This window comes from Trachemys scripta, chromosome 5, assembly GCF_013100865.1.
Source record: "Trachemys scripta elegans isolate TJP31775 chromosome 5, CAS_Tse_1.0, whole genome shotgun sequence".
In the NCBI taxonomy this organism is placed as follows: domain Eukaryota; kingdom Metazoa; phylum Chordata; order Testudines; family Emydidae; genus Trachemys; species Trachemys scripta.
In genome coordinates this window covers 9,095,498-9,117,043 of record NC_048302.1, presented here as the reverse complement: position 1 = coordinate 9,117,043, position 21,546 = coordinate 9,095,498, and the positions used below count along the sequence as shown (strand labels likewise).

At 42.3% G+C, this 21,546-nt stretch overlaps 2 protein-coding genes across 3 annotated transcripts in view; one reads left to right on the top strand and one right to left on the bottom strand.

The window, feature by feature from the left end:
- GTF2E2 (general transcription factor IIE subunit 2) overlaps nt 1–18,410 on the bottom strand; it is a 45,863-nt gene extending 27,453 nt beyond the window's left edge. The window contains exon 1 of the mRNA XM_034772121.1: nt 18,229–18,410. Within this exon, the coding sequence (XP_034628012.1) occupies nt 18,229–18,391 (163 nt within the window). The 5' untranslated portion in view covers nt 18,392–18,410. The remainder of the gene's footprint in view (nt 1–18,228) is intronic.
- SMIM18 (small integral membrane protein 18) lies at nt 6,572–12,857 on the top strand. 2 transcript variants are annotated; one of them, XM_034772122.1, is made up of 2 exons: nt 6,572–6,656; nt 12,201–12,857. In XM_034772122.1, the coding sequence occupies exon 2, from the start codon at nt 12,246–12,248 to the stop codon at nt 12,537–12,539; it is 294 nt and encodes a 97-aa protein (XP_034628013.1). In that variant the 5' UTR covers nt 6,572–6,656; nt 12,201–12,245; the 3' UTR covers nt 12,540–12,857. The 2 variants fall into 2 exon arrangements, with proteins under 2 accessions (XP_034628013.1, XP_034628014.1); XM_034772123.1 differs by having other exon boundaries at nt 6,617–6,660.
- Nucleotides 18,411–21,546: the final 3,136 nt, after the last annotated feature.

The window sequence follows — 21,546 nt, the reverse complement described above, 5'->3', positions numbered from 1 at the left end:
TTTTGTAAACAGTTGCTGCAGTTACCACAGAGAAGTAGCAAAATGTGATGATGAAAAAGAAAAAAGGTTGTCCTCACAATTTTGAATGGGTCTCTCTATTTTAAATCGTGTGCCACATTATAAAAAATAATCCGAGAACCCTAATCTACAAGTTTTTTTTTAAATAAAATACATAATCAGTAATAAACAATGAAATGCAAACAATATAATGTCCTTTCCTCACACCATGAAAGTGTCACTCTTACTCGGAGGTTGAATGGACATTATAGACAAAATACAAATATTTTATACAAAACAGAAATATTGCACAAGTCCTTAAAATAAGTTTTATTCAATCATACATTGATACAGAAAATATGAGCGTAATTCAGTAAGGTGCCAAAAACAAAACAAAATTATATGAGGGTAGAACAGACTATTTGGTTAATACCAACTGGAACTGAGAATCAAGAAACACGAGCATTCCCTATCCAGTGAATGTAAACACCATAAATCACTCAGACTTTTAAAAGTCTTCTTAGACTTTAAGAAAGTGGTTGCAATGATTTTACAACAACCTGTATGTAATTAGCATATGAGTTTTCAGTATCAAAATGGAGAAATTTATATTTCCTGATGTTGAGTAAAATACAGGACGTTGTCTCTTAACCTTTCAATATAATCTCTATCACGGATACGTTTTTCAAATCCAATCTCAAACTATTAATACAAACTCTTAATAAGAAGAGATTAAATACTGTAAACTGGAGTAAAGGTGACATTTTCATTCCTAGTGTAGATGTCTGAAAGTCTGAAGAGACAGTATGCTTTAAAAAGCTAATCTTTGCGAGTTTATTCAATTCTAGTGGGCTGGAGAGGTCAAGTGCACCAAGCAACTGAACTCTGGCCCTGGTTCTTGGTCTAAAAGCCACCTGCCCCTCACCGTGAAGTTATTGTTTAGAGCCTATAAATGTTGTCGCTCAGAGGGAACACCACTTTGATTTAGCCTGGTGTTTGCAGAACAGTTCTGCCATGCCTGACCATGGCCAGAGGCGCTCCAAAGAAGAGACACAGCAGTGGCAGATTTGGGTGGTTGAATCTACCATGCTGCCAAATACTCGATCCAGGAGAGGAGAAGGAAAGATAAGTCGCTACTTTATGAAAATGAATAAAAATTGAAGTTATTAAACAAAATGTTTGGGAGAAACCACCACCAACCTGGTCCTTCGCCAGAGGCAGAAAATCTGCTGGCCTGAGCTGAAGGACAGGTCTTAGTCCTGGAGACTCCAACAAAAACACTGGACTGCCTCCAGCTTCCATAGGGGAGAGGAGGAAGCACTAACCCAACATCAGCGATGAATGAGGAGAGAAGAACATATACGCACCATGACTTTGCTTTATGTTTCCTCCTTTCCCCCGATTCTCTGTCTGTATTTTTCTCTAGAATGTAAACTCTGTGGTCAAGGCCCATCCTATGGTCCCACAAACTTCAGGAGCTCACAAACAAATGTGTAAGCCCATTCTTATCTTGGACACAGACCAATTATGAATTTTTACAATTAAACAGAGTTATTCCCCTTACTCAGGATAACTGCTTCATAGCTGTTCAGGGTAGCTCAATGGCTCTGCGATGACACATTAATGCAGACATTCTTTGTCTATCAGGGTACCCCACCCACCCAGCATGTGGGAGCAAAGTGTCTTTGCTTCAAGGCATCAGTGCTAGGAGGGCAGGGAAGGAGTTCTGCAAGTACACACATCCCCCAACACACACACACACACACACCTGAGTTATCAGGCAACCAAGGACCCTCCATCCTTTCCCTCTCTTAACCTCTCACTCCCAATCACTCCCATGCCCTCTTCAACAAAACTCTCTCCCCCTCACAACCCTCCACTCCCTGTTTTCACCCTTCTTTCTGCCCATATACCCCCAGACATGGCCACTGCCCCCACTGCCAATCTCCCAAAGTGTTGCCCCATATCCCTCACTCACAACACATCTCCTCCCATTACACAAGCAACTATAACTCTACCACAGAAACAGGAACTAAAGAAATAAAACACAGTCCACTTCCTCATTACATTACACCTCAATAACACTACTAGAAACATTACAAACAATAACGTCCTGTGATACAGCAGGGCCAGGGAGCAGTGGGAGAGTGGTCTTATTGGGTGCTGGGAAGTAGGTAGGCATAAGCCCGCCCACAGCTAAAGGCCCCTCCCCCAGCCTGGGGAGGAGCTACAGAGCCCAAAACTCAACTAAAGTCGGGGGACGACGGAAAAAAAAAAAAACAGGAACAGGTGTGGGGGTCAAAGGGCCAAAATTAGGGAAACAGAAGGGGACACCGAGCAGAGAACCCCGGACAGCGCCCACTGTTCCTCAAAGGTATCCAAGGAGCCAGTGAACACTGCCCAGAGGAACTCTGCCCGGATGCATGAACGGATGAAAGAATGAAAACAGGCCCCACAGTTGCAAGCCCCTCCCTCAGCCAACCTCCTCTCCCTGGTGTTATAAATGGCCACTTTGGCCATGGCTAGGAGGAGGTTGACAAGGTGGTCCCGCGACTCTGTAGGGCCACGCGTGCGGTGTGCATAAACAAACAGGTGTGGGGAAAAGTGCAGGCAGAACCTCAACAAGAGGTTCTGGAGGAGCCGGAAGAGGGGCTGCAGCCTGGCGCACTGCAGATAGACATGTGCCAGGGTCTCCCGCACACCGCAAAAAGGGCAAGCGTCGGGAAAAGGGGTGAACTGCACCAGGTACAAGCCCGTGCTCACGGCTCCATGAAGGAGCCGCCAACTAATGTCCCCGGCGTGCCGTGGAACAAGGATGGAATACAGGCTTGGCCACCGGGGTCCCTCACCCTCTGTAGCTGGTAGAAGGTCCCACCACTTAGTATCGGGGTGGGACACAAGGGTGGGGAAATGAAGAGTGTGGCGCACGAGTGTGTAAAGATGGAAGACCTCTCGGATGGAGATAAAGGAGCTACCGGTCGTATCGGAGGCAGTGGAGGAAGGTGTGCACCAACGTGCTCCATGCCAAGCTACCTACACCATAAAGGAGTCTCTGCATGGCCTGGAGGAGGAAGACATACACCTGAGTGTGCAGGCACACCAGGCCCTGTCCTCCCTCCTCCAGGGGAAGATGCAGAACCCCGCAGAGACCCAGTGCAGCCCTGGCCAAAAGAACTCCAGAACCAGCTTCTGGAGCTGGGCCAGGAACCTCGGGGCTGGGCACAGAGTGTTGAGCCAGTGCCAGAGCATAGACTGGACTAGCTGATTGAGCACCAATGCCCTCCTTCGAAGGGAGAGGCACCGGAGCAGTCCTGCCCACCTCCTCAAACGCTCAACCACCCTGCCCTCCAAATCGTGCCAGTTCTCCGGCGGAGAAGGATGCGTGGCAGAAAGATAAACGCCAAGATAGAGCAATGGACCCACGGCCCACCGAATGGCCTGACGCGCAGGTGGGAGGGAGCTCGCCTGCCACCCGGCCCCGACCATCAGGCCAGAGCTCTTGACCCAGTTGACCCGGGCAGAGGAGGCCACTAAGTACACAGTTTGGCAGGCCTCCACCCGTACCAGGTCGCCCGGGTCCTGGACCACTACAGGATAGTGGTCTTATTGGGTGCTGGGAGGTATATAAGCCCTAGGATGGTCAAGGCCTTATTCCCTGTGGACTAGGGAAAGGTTACTACAGGGTAATTGGAGCACCTGGAGCCAATTAAGGTCCCACCACAAGACCTAATTAAAAAAACCTTGCTTCAGTCAAACAGAGAGAGAGAAGGAACACTGACTAGAGTTTGAAGGAGTATTGCTTTTAGCCAGAGGACCAGGGGAAGGGAAACCCTGCCCAAGCAGAGCAGAGGACTTAGGGGCTCCACTGGCACAGATGACTGAGGGAAACCCTACCCAAAGGGAGAGAGGGTAAGCAGCCCGCAAAGCTGAAGGGGCTAGGACCCGGAGTAGGAGAGCGGAGCTGGGTCCCTTCCCCGCTCCCCTCTCTCCCCCACTGGGGCACTAGCGGAGCCCACAATGCCCAAGAATAGGGGTAAGGGGCAACGCCCTGAGCCACCACACCAAGAAAAAGTGCGGGACCCTCCCCAGTAGCGCTGGCCATTTGCCACAGTCCCCAAAAGACAAACAAACTAAAACGATTTCTACTTAAAAATTCATCATCCAACCAACACAAAAAAAAAAATCAAGTAAAAATCTCTCTATACATACTACCCACATAAAATCACGGATTTTAAGGCTAGAAGGAACTACTATGCCAACCAAACCTGATTTCCTGCATAACACAGGCCAGAGAATTTCACCCAGTGATTCCTGAATATTAACAGATTGAACTATAGCACATCTTTTAGAAAGCCATCTAATCTTGATATAAAGACTCCAAGTTAACACAACACCATTTTAATATTTTAAATAACTAGTCAATAACCATTTCTAACCACTTCACATGGCTGGAGTTAAACGCTGCACATTTTGCGTGGAAGGAAATGTCATCTGTGGTGTGGATGAGAATGTAGAGAAGGCAAACTTATAGTTATAGGTTGCAACAGGTATATGAGAACTTAAATAGCAATTTCCAGTCTTTCTTATGGTTGGTTGCTGGGATATGCACTTAAGCAGTCTTAAGTGATTTTTAACACAATCTTTGTTTGACAAAATATAAATTAATAAACTGATAGGATTCTCTAAACACAGGGCACTTCAGAAAGGGAGATTCACCTCAGCTCTATCTGTAACCTACTGCTTTATAACAGTCCTTAATTCACTTCAGCAAAGCCCTTCCCAAACTCAAAAATAAGACTTTGAGTGCTCCAAACAGGGTTAGATAACACACTGTTAAAAATGCTGTTGCCCTGTCTCCACCAACGCTTTGAGTGATGATTGCACAAATGATGCATAGGAATGGCAGTTAGGAAAATTACTAGCGCAGACAAGGCCTACGTGTCTCTAATACCATTTCTGAGGGTTTGGTTTCCAACTGGGAATTCTATTGTTGGGGGATACTGTCTTATAAGCCATAGCACACATTAACACTCTGCAAAACACATTTGCCCATAAGCACTGTAAAAGCAGAAAATGGAAACTTATTTTCTTACTAAAGTTCTCAGCATCCAGCCACTGAAAATCCATGTTTCCAGTTGGGTATCCAAAAGTTAAGGCATTTAAAATCAACAGTTATTTTGAAAGTCTTGGTCAGATTTATTTATTTTTTACCCCCTACTTAAGGTACAGGTACAGAGCACAACTAGCAATGACATATTCTGTGGCTCTAGTCCAATATACTATTGTATTCTAGGAAATTTATTTGAGACTTTTGCTAAGGACCAATCATTCACAGTAAATAGGGAGTAGACTCAGAAAGTGGGTTATCACGTAAGTGGTAGACTCAGAGAAAGTGTGTTCTATTCACTGTGTTTAAATTTAGCATGCCCTTGCTTCTTTAACGGGAACTGTAAATTCACTTTCAAAACTCAGTCTGCTAATACACCCACACTATCCATCTTGGCCTTTCTGAAGAGGCAGGAAGCATTTGGCACACTGCCAGTTATGTACTAATTTTATTTGCAAGTCACTTTCTAAGACTGTGAAACAAACTTTCAAAATTGTCAGATTTAAAAAAAAAAGTATTTACTTTTTTTTGTTTTTCATATATACTTTCCTTGATCCATTTGCTAATTATTGTAGAGACTTGCATTGAAATCAGGAGCTTTTATAAGGTTTAGCAAAAGCATAACACTGTAAAAATGAACACCATGTCAAAAATTCAGAAACAGATTGTCATGTCATAACTCCAAGATTATGACTTCCCTGAAGAGTAAGCAGACAGACATGGACCAAAAGAGGAATCTGAAGTAATAGAAAATGTAACACACATGACTAATCGAATAACTGTTTTCTATATTATTTATTATATCATAGACCTTACGCGGTATAAATCCAGGTATAACAGAATAGACCCTCTCCAGAAACTGCAGTTGAGAAGTTGGAAAACAAAGAAACAAAAGCAAGCCGCCTTTATTTTGTATCAATTTTTTTTTTAAATCCTCTCTATGAAGGAAATTTACCAAAGAAAAAAATCTTAATGGTTACAGACCTAAGAGATCAGTAAAACAAAAATTAGAGAGCACCTCTATCTCCACAACTGATAACTTATGGTTAAGAAAATACATTATATAATGGTTCTGTCCAAGAATTAAATCAAAGGCAGCAATATTGTTTCCTATTAACCTGTTTAATCTACCAGACTGTGGCACATTTACAGTTTATTGTAAGTAAATATAATACTGATAAGAAACAGAAATCTGCAGGTATTAACATTTCAAATGTCATGCTCTGACTCCCTGTCTTCCAGCTCAAAGCTCAAGCATGTCAAAACAACCACTGTCTCACTAATACACCTCACCGTTAATAAGCTCACATGGTAAAAGAATATGATACGGGGTGGGGAGAGCAGGTTTATCATCCTACACAATTCCATTTAAATTTGTGAATGATTTACTCCTGGGGTAGTGGGTTTGATGCAAATGAGCATAAAGGAAGTTGTCAGCAGCATTATGCTCTGGCCAATAGTAGAAAAGCTCCATTTTAGCTGTGCCATAGGCTGCACTAAAAAAAAAAAACAGAGCAGACCAGCGCTCTTTCAGCATCCTTTCAGACAAGAGGTAGGTCTGTACCATTTTTTAAAATTGTCTTGTGTTTATATTGATTATTGAAAGAAAATATCTTTAGCTTAGAAAAGAACTCTATATAATGCCTTTCTCCTATAAAAGCCAGCACGAATTTTCTTTGTGTTAAGCAGGATTTTACCCTGCTACAATCCTTAATCTGCTACTATCAGACAAGCACTTTTACCATCTGTGCATTAATGGAAAATTGATGACCACTCCATCTTACAAGAAACCCAATACACCCAAGCCAATGCGCAGTAAACAAAATGTATTTGATGTTTACTAGCTAGTAGCTCATTTCTTGCAGCCTCACGTTCCATTTAGTTGATTCTGACTGTTTTTAAATAGATGCTAAAAATCATTTTTTTATTAAAAAAAAATTTCTGTAACAAAGAAAAAACTAAAATGTTAGAGGGTGTATTTTTCAAATATGAACAATAAAGCAATCACTAAATTGCTTAAGAATGAGACTGTATACTGCCTAGCTAGGCTATAAATGTGTTCTAAAGAATTGGTTTGCTAGACTAGCACGAAAATCAACCTTATCACTTAACGTATTACTGGGGTAAATAGAAGAGTGTTAATCCATCTGCACGATGCAGACAGGTTAGAATCCATGAGAGATTTCTAGATACCATTACACGAAGCTGTTTGTCCAGTTGTTTCTTATCTGAGACTTCCTCAGCACTGCATTAAAATGAGTCATTTTGCCACTGCTCCTCTGAATACAATTCCAAGTAGGCTTACATTATCACAGCATCCAAAGAATGATTTTTAAATTAAAACCTATTATAGAAATTATAGAACTAAATTAAATATTTAACTGCTACTAGATTTCGTTCACGCACAATACCTGCAACGCATACTAATCAAATTGGCTCACTGTAAATTTTAAATATTCCTACTGCAATTAGAATTAAAATGCAACTGTGTTGAACCCGAGTTTCTATGACAGTTTTCAAAGATGTGTCCTTTCTTACCTTATCAGTGCTGCACTTAATTTTGGTGGATTAACAATGAAGTCTTTAGTCTTGTATTTCATGATTACAACAGTGTTGGTAGATGACTAAACAGCTGTCTTGGCTTTAGTCAAGTCTGGGGGATTATAGTCACTAGGGGAGAGCCAACACCTCTAGAACATTATCAAAATCAGACTACAGCCGAGTAACTGGACCTCTGCCCCAAATATGTGTATAAAGTAGAATTATCTGAAATTCTCTCTTCAATGGAGGAAGTTAATTTTCCTAGCCACCATTTAAGACAGGGTTGGGCAAACTACAGCCTGGGGGCCACATCCGGCCCTTCAGACGTTTTAATCCGGCCCTCAAGCTCATGCCAGGGAGCGGGGTCGGGGGCTTGCTCTGTGCGGCTCCCAGAAGCAGCGGCATGTCCCCCCTTTGGCTCCTACGCATATAGGCAGCCAGGGGGTGCAACACGCTGCCACTGCCCCAAGTGCTGCCCCCGCAGTTCCCATTGGCCAGCAAACAGGGCCAATGGGAGCTGCAGGGGCAGCACCTGCAGATGGGGTAGCATGCAGAGCCTCTTGGCCATGCCTCCGCATAGGAGCCAGAGGGGGAACATGCCGCTGCTTCCGGGAGCTGCTTGAGGTAAGTACCGCCTGGACCCTCTCCCGCGCTTCAACCCCTTGCCCCAGCCCTGATCCCCCCTCCCGCCCTCCGAACCTCTCGGTCCCACCCTCCTGCATCCCAGAACCCTCACTCCCCCACCCATACCCCTGCCCCAGCCCAGAGCCCCCTCCCACACCCTGAACTCCTCATTTCTGGCCCCACCCCAGAACCTGCACCCCCGGTTAGAGCCCTCACCCCCTCCCACAACCCAACCCCCCAATTTCGTGAGCATTCATAGCCCACCATACAATTTCCATACCCAGATGTGGCCCTCGAGCCAAAAAGTTTGCCCACCCCGATTCAAGAAGTGCTAAGCACTAGCTTCAAAACATCAATTGGCATATCATATAACTAAATCACTAGCTATCAGATATCAAAGGGGTTAAAAATATTGTCTTACAACTCATGTTTCTAGAGTTTAAAAATTAATTATAGCTAAGACACTACCCAAATCGTGGGATGATCTTCAAATAATAGCGGCTGAGTTGTGGACAAGACATGGAAAATTGTGAAAAAGTAATAATGGACCTTTATTAACTGCAGTAATTTGGAAAAGCCACAACAGACCCATTTGTTTAAGAAAAATGTGCTGGAACAATATAAACACTCAACTATTATGCTATGCTTGTGATTTTTTTTTTTATTATTATTTTTTGATAACCAGACAATTTGGTGCAACTACAGGGCTGTAACCAGGGCGGGGCAAGCGGGGCAGCTGCCCAGGGCACAAAGCTCGGGAAGGGTGCCCTGGAAAAATGAGGAAAGAAAGAGTAGAGGGTAGAACCCTGCAGCAAGCATGGTATTGGCGCCCTTACTTCTGCACTGTTGCTCGTGGCGGTGCTGCCTTCAGAGCTGGGACCCGGCCAGCAGCCATCGCTCTCTGGCCGCCCAACTCTGAAGGCAGTGCCACCACCAGCAGCAGCGCAGAAGTAAGGGCGTCAATATCATACCTGCTGCTGGCTCTACCCCCTACCATTTCCCCCCTGCATACTGGCTGTTTCCTGTTTTATATTAATAATGGCCCAACTTTATTACTGGTAAATTCACAGACAAACTGTTTAAAATAGGTAGAAATATGAAATTTGGGCTTTATCATTTTTCCTTTCAATTATCCATATATTTTGGTTTCCAATTTTGTAAACAAAAACATCAATGCTTTCTTTACAATTAGTATTTTCTGGTCATGTAGCATTTTGATTAAGTAAAGTTAAATAAAAGATAACCAGGTAGACTTCTTAATAGGCTACGCCTTTATTCGTTGTCTTATCTACAAAACAAAAATCACTTTATCTTAAGAGTTTTGTAAGGAATTTCAACTTTTAAGTGAATGAAGTTGCCTCATGTCCAGTGTAATTATACGCAGTATAAAACATACATTTTTTACAATCAAACTGAGCATCTTTCCTTAATTAGCTAGATAGCTCTGATTTTAATTAATGTTACATCATATCCCACCTGCATGAGTATAACATGCAAGAGCCTTTCTTACCTAACCTTCAGTCTTCCTGTACCAAGTTTGTGTAGCAAAATTTACATATTAATTTACATACAAAAGAAAACTTTAAGGCTGCACAGTCATGCACAGTTATAAAATACCAGAATGAAGGTTGTCTCTGTGATTTTAATTTGGCGCCATTGTGCATATTAGTTTAAAGAGAATTAAAGCCACTTTAATTTTGAATGAGGTGTTCGCTGGGGGGGGAGGGTTGGGGGGTTTAATGCAGTTTAACTAATCCACTTCAAATTCACACCTTTAGTCAATTCAGATTAATTTTCCTGGATGTCCCTGTGTAGACAAGCTCTTAACTATGGAGTCACTTCCGGTCCTCTATACTATGCAAAAACTACAATACTATACTAAGACTGATGTTTAAACCTGTTCATAAGTCAGGAAATTCAGAGATAAAAGAAATAAATGCTCTTTTTAAAAAGGAAAAATGCACATTCCTCCCTACTCTCGAAATGATTGATATAATTAACTCGTGCATGAGCAGAAGCAGAACTTTTCAACTCACTTTTACACCTATTTGTTGGACTGTAAGGGTAGTATATCATGTTAATAACTGAAGTTCCTAAATAGTTTTTTTTGGTATTTAAAAATATATCTTTCAATTCATCTTAAAGATATCCAAAGCAGCCCTTAGCCTGCTCCTCTGCATGTATGACTTAATTCATAGTACTCTAACAGGTACATTTGTCTAACACATTCTAAGGTGAGGGATGAGAGCCGAGTAAAAACTGTGCTTTAATCTCTCCCCTCCTCTCCCTGCCCCATTTCATCATCTCTCCCAACTAAGCCCTCACCCATTCTACCCTCAGAGGTGCTGGAAGAGGTAACCAATTTAAGAAAACACCAAGCCTCAAGGGGCTCCCTTTCCCATTTTAGTTCAGTCCGCAGCCAGTCCTTCAATACAATGTTGTTCTGGGCTCAGTTCCAGAAGCCGCTGCGTGCTGAACGCTATGAGAATTTGGCCCTTAATGTGTTAGGAAGCTTGCATGTTAACCGGAAGAGTGATAATAGCGCTTACAGAGGAGGTAAGGAAATTGTATTATAAACCTGGAGAGCAGTTGAAAGTTCAACCTTGTTTTTGGAAACTTGTTCTCCAAGACAGTTACAATTTCTAAATACTGTAATTCCACTTAACCAAATTCAAATGACCCAGCCTAGTTATCCAAAACAACACTGTGTCCCCCACGTAGCCCTATGTCAGTTACATACCAACTGATTAACTAACATTAAGGCTGCGGGAACTGTGATGTAGAAGGATTTCCCAATAGGATGAGGAAAGGAGGGAGGGAAACGAAGGGAGGCAAAGAGGAGGGTAAGGGAGAGAAAAGGGGAAGGAAAGAAGACGGGAGAGGTGTTGCTTGAATGCTTCCCAATGCTGACAGCCCTGGGCTCTGCAGACACCAATACAAATACCAAGGGGAACGGCCAGTTCCCTCCCCTAACGCTGACGGTGCTGGGAAGCACTAAAGCATAGGGTTAAAATGGGACAGGGGGTGGGGGGTAATAGGGACTTATATAAGAAAAAGTTCCAAAAAACAGGACTGTCCCTTTAAAAACGGGGTATCTGGTCACCCTACTAAAGCAGCACTAACAAGGCTCTTTCTCTCTTTTCTACCCTCCTCTCTGCCTCTCTCTTTTCCTCATCCTACCCAGAAATCCTGCCACTTAACATTGCACTTCCATGTATCCAAACGCACAGTTACCCAAAGGAATCAGATGGCCCCCAGACCATTCTGATAAATGGAACTGTACTGTACTTAAAACCACAAATTCTCTCTCATAGAGCTGGAAGAGAAAAACCCTAAAAAAAAGGAAGAACATAGAAGAATACCACATGTTAATCATTCCAGTCATTAGGATGCACACATCCAGTGACAGCACATGGGTCCCTTGTTTTGCTAGAAACGTCACATGCACAGAGCGGGTTTTCAAACCATTAAAAAACTAGAACATTTAAGAGTAACAAACAGAACATGTTTCTAAAATCATCCCATGCAGATGGAAATAATCTCTGTAAAATTGCTTCTTTGCATTAGCTTTGGATTAAGTGAGAGATGCTCCTTAACTTTATTGAAACATGCTGCAGTGTATTAGTCTTGCAATAAAATATATTTCAAAAAGTCATCACACAGTCAAGCTGTGCATTTTGATCCAATATATTTTTGAGTTAAAGCAAAATAAAGAGCCAGTTTAATGCAGCTTCACTTCAAAAAGTATGTACATGTCCAAAGCTCTCCAGTTCAAAAAATATTCCCTGCTTGCCACAGGAAATTAGCTGTCATTCTCAAAGTAAACTCTTCCAACTAGGGAAAATAATTCGTGTTCCAAGTTAGTTGGTAAAAGAAAAAACTGATATTTTAGAAACTAAAAACGTCATCTTTGTTTCTCTGTTTGTTTTAGCCTATAGGTCTGCTGCAGAGAGCACAATAAAAGAACTCTCCAAGCATGGCAACCTTCAACAACAGTCCCTGGAACGCGACTACGTCCCTTTACCAATACCTTGGTTTTCAAGTGCAAAAGATTTACCCTTTCCATGATAACTGGAACACTGCCTGCTTTATTATTCTGGTTCTATTTATCTTTACTGTAGTTTCTCTGGTGGCGTTGGCTTTCCTTTACGAGTTGCTTGACTGTTGCTGCTGTGTGAAAAATAAAACCATGAAAGACCTAGAGAATGAATCCAATCCAGTTAGAACCATGATGGACAGCTTTAGAAAGAGAGAAACAGAAGTGGTGTAGTAATGATTGATCACTAGAACTCACAGAAGAACCAACAAGAAAATGAAGCCTCTTGCATCTTATGAGCAAGTCATGTGCTTTTTGGGCCTTAAAAATCATTATTAGCAACAATTATTTCACTTCTGGATGTGAACTTGAATGGCTAGCAAAATCTTTATATGGCCCACCTGTTAGAATGTTATGTGGGAAGAAAGATTTTTGTTTTTAAATGAACTTTTGTCATCTATATTTGATTACTAGAGTAAATATTTGTTCATCTGAACAATTCACAATGTTGCTTAATTGGAGAAATACAGATCAATCTGATTGTCACCCTCACCCCTGCCATCTCATGTCTCCTCCTTGGTCTATAGGCTTCTCCCATATGTTTGCCTGCCACAGCCCCATGCAATACACCTTAATGTGAAAGGATACTTCTGTCCATGTGTGCCCGAAATCAGGAGAGGTGGGTTGGATTCCAGAAACTCCTTACCTTTCAGCACCTCTCCTTTGGGGGAAGTCTGCACAAAATTTACCCAAACAATAGTAGTCTTCTTAAAAACAAGTTTATTAAAAGGAAAAAAATGTCAGTAAAACAAAATAAATGGTTTTCATTACACACTGCATCTGAATATTTTGCAAAGCCCAGTGAGGTAGACTTTCTTATTAGATAAAAAAAGAAAAATGTTCATCCCCAGAAAACAAGTACCTCTCTGACCACTTCCACTTCTGGAAGGACCTGACAGCTTCTCCCTGCAGTTCAGAAGTCCCACCCTATCCCCCACCCAAACTGCTTGTCAATCCCTAGGTGTTAGAGTTTATCATCACATCAGAGTGAGGTCACCTCAATATTTCCACAAAGGAGTGTTTAATCAAGAGTACTGTCTGGAGGCAAATGAGAGTCTTTTCCCCCACATACAAGAACAAATCACCTAAGAGATTCCCTCCCACATCTTCCTGTCTCCAAGTCCATAATTTCACAGATCATTCCTGATCTCCACCTCCCTCCCACACTTCTACCAGTCAAGGGGATTGTCTTTTGAGTTACAGATCCACTGTTCTTGGCTACAGACGTTAGAACACACTTTCATGCTGGATGTATCGAGTTTCTATATTAGGGCAAGCCTACATTACAAAATTAATTTGACTTAAGTTACGTTGACATACAGCCACTCCAGTAATTAAATTTCTTTTGCCTGTCCACACTACCTTCCTTGTGTCGGCAGTGTGCATCCTCACCACGAGCGCGCACACTGATTTAACTATCAGTGTAGGGCATTGTGGGATGGCTTTTGAAAGGCAGGAACAGTCAATGTAAGCAACACAGTATCAACACTGACAATGCACTGACTTAACTGCATCGACCTAAGCACTATTCCTCTCGCATAGGTGGAGTTATTAAGTCAGTGTAGTGGGCGAGTTACATCGGTGGGAGCTACATTTTAGTGTAGACGCTTACAGAGTTAGGTCAGCATAAGCTGCCTTATGTCAACCTAACTCTGTAGTACAGACCAGGCCCCAGCTGTCCAGAGTTAGCACGACTTTGACTATTTTAGACTCTCTTATCAATCTTTCCTTGCCATGAAATACATATTATTGACAGATCCAAGGACTATCTTGGGTAAAAGTGATCATGACATGATAGAGTTCATGATTCTAAGGAATGGTAGGAGGGAGAACAGCAGGAGGCAGACTTTAGCAAACTCAGGGAGTTGGTAAGATCCCACGGGAGGCAAGTCTAAGGGGAAAAACAGTTCAAGAGAGTTGGCAGTATTTCAGAGACAGTATTAAGGGCACAAGAACAAACTATCCCACTGCCTAGGAAAGATGGAAAGTATGGCAAGAGACCACACTGACTTAACCTGGAGATCTTCAACGATCTGAAACTCAAAAAAAGCCCTAAAAAAGTGGAAACTTGGTCAAATTACAAAGGATGAATATAAACAATTTAACACAAGTATGTAGGGACAAAATTAGAAAGACCAAGGCACAAAACGAGATTAAATGAGCTAGAGACATAAAGGGTAACAAGAAAATATCATACAAATACATTAGAAACAAGAGGAAGACCAAGCACAGAGTAAGTCCGTAACTCCATGAAGGGGGAGTGTAGTGAGGTGGAGCAGCCTCCCCCCGAACTAGAGAGCAAGGGACCACTATACTCCTCCGGTGGGCAGACCTAAAACCTCCCCACCCCCTGCACCGGACCCAGGGTGGGACAGGAAATATAAAAGCAGAGCCCCAGAGCTCAGTTGGGGCTGGAACACGGGAGGAAGCAGACATCTCTTCCAGGAAGCAGAGATCTTTGTAGGATCCTGGACTAGCCCCCAAGTGGAGCCACACCCTGCAGTTGGAGGAGATGGACAAGTATCCCAAGGAACTGCCAGAACCGCTCTCAGATGAATGCCCCGAGGAGCTGTGGGGACTGCCGGCGGCCGAGGACACATAAGAACGGCCATACTGGGTCAGACCAAAGATCCATCTAGCCAAGAAGCTTGTCTTCCAACAGTGGCCAATGCCAGGTGCCCCAGAAGGAATGAACAGAACAGGTAATCATCAAGTGATCCATCCTCTGTCGCCCATTCCCAGCTTCTGGAAAACAAGAGGCCAGGGACACCATCCCTGCCCATCCTGGCTAATAGCCATTGATGGACCTATCCCCCATGAATTTATCTAGTTCTTTTTTGAACCCTATTATAGTCTTGGCCTTCACAACATCCTCTGTCAAGGAGTTCCAGAGGTTGACTGTGCATTGTGTTAAAAAGTACTTCCTTTTGTTTGTTTTAAACCTGCTGCCTATTAATTTCATTTGGTGGCCTCTAGTTCTTGCGTTATGAGAAGGAGTAAAAAACACTTCCTTATTTACTTTCTCCACACTAGTCATGATTTTATAGGCCTCTATCATATCCCCCCTCAGTCGTGTCCTTTTCAAGATGAAAAGTCCCAGTCTTATTAATTTCTCCGCATACGGCAGCCGTTCCATGCCCTTAATAATTTTTGTTGCCCTTTTCTGAACCTTTTCCAAGTCCAATATATCTTTTTTGAGATGGGGCGAGCACAACTGCACGCAGTATTCAAGATGTGGGCATACCATGGATTTATATAGAGGCAACATGATATTTTCTGTCTTATTATCTATCCCTTTCTGAATGATTCCCAACATTCTGTTCACTTTTTTGACTGCCGCAGCAGACAAGAGGCAGAGGATAGAGGGCCTTTGGACTATGGAGCCCTATACCCAGACTGTGGTAGGACATAAGGGCCTAGAAAGACGTCCAAGTCAAAGATGACCCCCAGGTTACAGGCCTGAGTGACAGGCAGGATGGTGGGGTTGTCTCCAGTGACTGAGAAAGGAGGTAGTGAGGAGGACTTGGGGAGGGGGGTAATTAAGAGCTCTGTTTTAGCCACATTGAGCTTGAGCGGACAAAAAGACATCCAAAACAACTGTTCACTCAGAACTAGAATCAGACCAAATTCATTCCTTTTAGGACACACAGTAGCAGTACTGAACACTTCTGATATTGGCTGGGTCTGACACGGACATAAAAGAGGAAATAGCTTCCAATGAGTTGCTTTGACCTAAATACCCAAAACACGGCTAAGCAGTTAGGGTTCTTACGCACACAAAATACATGACTCAAATCCACAGAAGCAAGGAAATGAAAAATTATGCCCTCCAACAGTACACAACCTCTATTCCCCCCACCCACAGGCATACACTTTACGTTAACAATACCACCCTACACTACAGACCACAACTTAAACTCTTTGCTGTTCTGCACACACTCCCCTTTCCCAGATGATATTTATCCAACATTAGTACTTGTGGATGTTTGGTACAGTAGTTGGTTATGCTGAGAGAGGGTAGGTTGGGGTAAAGGGGATGTGTAAAGGGGATGATGGAAGGCTAGCATCCCTACTGGGGAAACGTTAAGGTCCTGGTGTGTGGTGTAGGGTAGTTGTGGCAATGGTAAGGTGTGTGCCCCTTCCCCCACTGGGTGTAACTGCTAACCCTTTGGGAATCTGGAGCCTTTTAGAGCTTCAGTGCAAGCATCAACACGGACTGTGCCAAAGTCACCAGTGCAAGAGCGCTGGGGTGGCAATGTCAAAGCCACAGCTTCCTGCGCCAACAGCAATATTCTCAGGGCACAAGAGTCCCCCGGAGGTGTCGAAAGGAGAGTTCAGAGGCACGCTGCATTGTTCTTGCAGGCCCAGGATGACATCTGCAGCCACATCTGATACTCTGCTTATTATGGTCAATATCTAGGCAGATAGAGCATACTGACATAGTTCTGCCATACAGTCATGTCTTGAAATCACTGAGCAGTCTCTTTCTTCAGAAAACTTTCCTGCAACAAAGACAGGGTGCATCAAGAAAAAAGGGAAAATCAGTGGGAAAGCCTGAGGCAGAAGCTGATAGGTCGAAAACGCACTCAGAAGGAAAAATAAGCAGCCGAGAGGCACACCAGAATGCTAGAGCACCAAAATAATCATTAATATGCTCAGAACTGCACTGGAGCACTGAGGCAAAGTATGACGTTGACTGCAGAATACAGCTGTCCCTGTGCTCAGCAATACAGGTCACCAGGACCACATCACTTCTATTCACTGCTCTCTGTTGGCTCTTCACTGAACATGGAAGTCAGTTTAAAGACATCTGACGTGCCTTGCCAAACTCTGCATGGAACTGGCCTTAGCTACTGAGACACCGTCTCTCTCGCTTTCTGATTCCAGTGAAACTATTGGCCAATACAGAGCAACTTGTAATCACAGGTTACAGAACCTTCCCAGGCTGATAGATCAAGACTTACTGCCAGACAAAACAAGAATGACCCTAACCACATGGCACACAAAGCAAAATATAAAACCCAGTTCTTTCTCCAAGCATACACCTTTTTATTAAATAAATAAATAAAAAATCTTAGCTAGCCCATTGGCAAGGAAGGGAGAGAGAGATCACTTTGTTGTTGACTTTACTCTTGGGAGACACTCAAGGCTTGTCTATATTATGGGGACTCTAGCGGCACAGCTATGGCATGACAGCTATGCAGCTGTAACCCCATGGTGTAGATGCACACTACACGGACGGAAGCAGTTTCCCCATTGCTGTAGTATTTCTACCTCCCTGAGCAATGGAGCTAGGTCGACATAAGCGTTCTTCCGTTGACAAACCCGCATCTACACTGAGGGTTTATATCAGCATAGCTATGGTGCTCAGGAGAGCAGTAGTTATGTCAATCTCAGTTTTAAGTGCAGATCAGACCTGCGATGGTACAGTGATGGGCACAATATAGTAGCCTAAATAAAAGGAAAGACAGGGTGGAAAGCTGAAAACACTGAAAAGCATACAGTAAAAAGAGCAGGAGTGATGCACAACCATAGCACACCAGGAGCTTCTTCATGAAGCAGGGTCAAGCATAAACTGGCTGCAAAGTTCAGAGGCCAGCATTTACATCATCCAGAGGATGGCATGTCAGTTACAGTACAGGGCCTGACCCACACTCTACCTCCATCCTCCAGAGTCAAAATTCTTTAAGAGTTGTAGAAGTTCCTGCACTCTCATGCTCAGGAGCTAAGACCCAAGCATAAGAATCCTAGAGGATCATATCTTTGGAGAATGGCTCTGGCCACACAGGAAGTTTACTGAAAGACTGACCCAATGGGGTATGTGGACAGATGGAAAGAAACAATCAGAGGTACTTTCACCAACCTGTGTTTTGTTTTGAGCTTGATGATCCACCCTGCTCTAGTTTTGCTTTTTTCTTTTTGGAAGATGCTGAATCAGACGAGGGTGCCGTACGCTTTTCTACAGCAGGAGTGGAGAGTGCTCGTTTTTTGAATAGCTCTCGTTCTCTTAGCAGGCTTGGATCCATAATTCTGTCATGAGAAAAAGGAATAGGGAAAATCAAAATCAAAAAGGTCAATGAGGTAGCTAAAGCGTACGGAATTTTAATATTTTATTATAAATTCTCTTATGTATAGAATTTATAAATGCCTCTTTTTGAAAGGTAATATACAGGGAAAGGGGTACTTTTAAAATGCAATTTCAAATGTACCAAGATGTTATTCTCCAAAACAAGAATTTGAAAAGCTAACACATCCGTGCATGATTTTTTGAGGTCATTCTTAGTAACTATGTCTATAAATATGCAGGAAACAAAACAAAAACAGATAACATCTATTAGTTTGACCTTGAATTTTACACTTTACAAAAAACAAAGGTTTTTCTAAATACAATATTAATAAAAACATTTTTGTGATCTTTATAATTCAAATGAAACATTTTATTTGGGTTTGTTTACAATTCATATATACTGTAGTACTGTGTCATTGCAGGAGAAAAACAAGACTGACTACAAACAAAAGTGCAAGTGACAAGTCTATTTTCACAATTCAGACTCAGGGAAATCCATATAATAAGCATATGTGGTGAAAAGTTAATTAGATATTTTCACAATCTTGCTGTTTTAATAATCTCAACCATAACAATGGATGCTTAGATAAGGATACTAGTCTCTCCCGAATGACCCTTGAGGCTAATTTTCCACTATAAATTTTCCCCTGATTTTTGCACTATGACCTCCTACTAACTTTGGGAAAACTGGGGTTCCTAAGAGCTATCACAAAACAAATAATGAACAACTACATTAATTCACTGTAAACTGAACCTCTTGCTAATCCTAGAGGACTTCTGGCAGTAGGGTGTTCCAATCTTTTTGTTTCATTCTGGAACACCTGAGACAAATCAGCTGGGAGGAAGAATTTAAAAAGAAAACTCTGAATGATAATTGGGAATTGTTTACAAACACCTTACTAGCTGCCCAAAAAAGCCCAAATCCCACAATTAAGGAAGGTGGCCATATTTGTTAAAAAACTGATCAGGTTTAGATGGGAGGTAAGACAGCTATACCAAATAAAACAATAAAAGGGACAGTAATGAATATAAATCAGAAGTTAGGAAATGCAGAAAATTGATAAGGGAAGCAGAGGAACACAAGGAGAAATCTATGGCCAGCTGAGTTAAGGAGGAGATTTTTTTTTAATATTAGGAACAAAAGAATCCTAACTATGCTATTGGTCCATTACTAGAGGAACATAACATAAGAACAGCCATACTGGGTCAGACCAATGGTTCACCTAACCCAGTATCCTGTTTTCTGATAGTCGCCAATGCCAGGTGCTTCAGAGGAAATGAACAGAACATGGCAATTATTGAGCGATCCATCCCCTGTCATCCACTCCTATTTTCTCGCAATCACAGCCTAAGGACACTCTGAGCATGGTGTTAGATCCCAGATCATCTTCGCTAATAGTCCTTGATGGACCTATCCTCCACGAACTTATCTAATTCTTTTTGGAATTATACTTTTGGCCCTCACAACATCTCCTGGCAATGAGTTCCACGGGTGGACTGTGCACTGTGTGAAGTAGTATTTCCATATGTTTGTTTTAAACCTACTTTAAACCTAATTTCATCAGGTGATCCCTGATTTTTGTGCTACGGGAAAGAGTAAATAACACTTCCTTATTCACTTTCCCCACACCGTTCATGATTTTACAGACCTCTGTGATATTCCCTCCCCCCCTTAGTCATCTCTTTTCCAAGCTGAAAAGTCCCGGTCTTGTTAATCTCTCCTCATATGGAAGCTGTTCCATACCCTTAATAATTTTTGCTGCCCTTCTTTGTAACTTTTCCAATTCTGAGATATGGCAACCAGAACTGCATGCAACCAACATTCAAGGTGTGAGTGTACCATGGATTTATACAGTGGCATTATATTTACTGTCTGATTATCTCTCTCTTTCCTAATGGTTCCGAACATTGTTAGCTTTTTTGACTGCCGCTGCACATTGAGCAGATGTCTTCGGACAACTATCCACAACAACACCAAGATCTCTTTCTTGAGTGGTAATAGCTAATTTAGATCCCATCCTTTTGTATGTATAGCTGGGATTATGTTTTAAAATATGCATAATTTTGCATTTTTCAACACTGAATTTCATCTGCCATTTTGTTACCCAGTCACCCAGTTTTCCGAGTTCCCTTTGTAACTCCTTGCAATCTGCTTTGGACTTAACTGTCCTGAGTAATTTAATATTGTATGCAAATTTTGCCTTCTCACTGTTTATCCCTTTCTCCCGATAATTTATGCATATGTTGAACAGCATTGCTCCCTGTACAGATCCCAGACGGACATCACTATTTACCTCTCTCCACTGCGAAAACTGACAATTTATTTCTACCCTTTGTTTCCTGTTTTTTAACCAGTTACTGATCCATGAGAGGACCTTCCTTCTTTTCCCATTACTTCTTACTTTGCTTAAGAGCCTTTGGTGAGGGCCTTTGGCAAAGGCTTTCTGAAAGTCCAAGTACACTATATCCACTGGATCCCCCTTGTCCACATGTTTGTTGATCCCCTCAAAGAATTCTAATAGATTAGCAAGCCTTGATTTCCCTTTACAAAAGTCACGTTGAATCTTCTCCAACATATATGTTTATCTATGTTTCCGATAATACTGTTCTTTACTGTAGTTTCAACCAAATTGCCAGGTACTGAAAGTTAGTCTTACTGGCCTGTAATCATAGGTGCTGGAACCAGGAGTGCTGCTGCAACCTCTGGCTTGAAGCGGTTTCTATTATCTACAGGGTTTCCAGTTTGGTTCAATGGCTCTCAGCATCCCCACTATACAGATTATTCCAGCATCCCTGCCTTTAATTGCCAGGACCACCTCTGAAGACTTCTTCAAAAATCAGCATCACATTAGCTATCTGCCAGTCATCTAGTTCAGAGGCTGATTTAAGTGACAGGTTACATACCACAATTGTTAGTTCTGCAGTTTCATATCTGAGTTCCTTCAGAATTCTTGAGTGAATTCCATCTGGTACAGAGGCTGATTTAAATGATAGGTTACATATCACAGTTAGTAGATCTGCTATGTCCTATATGAGTTCTTTCAGAACTGTTCAGCTAATACCATCTGATCCTGGTGATTTTTTACTGTTTAATTTATCAATTTGTTCCAAAAC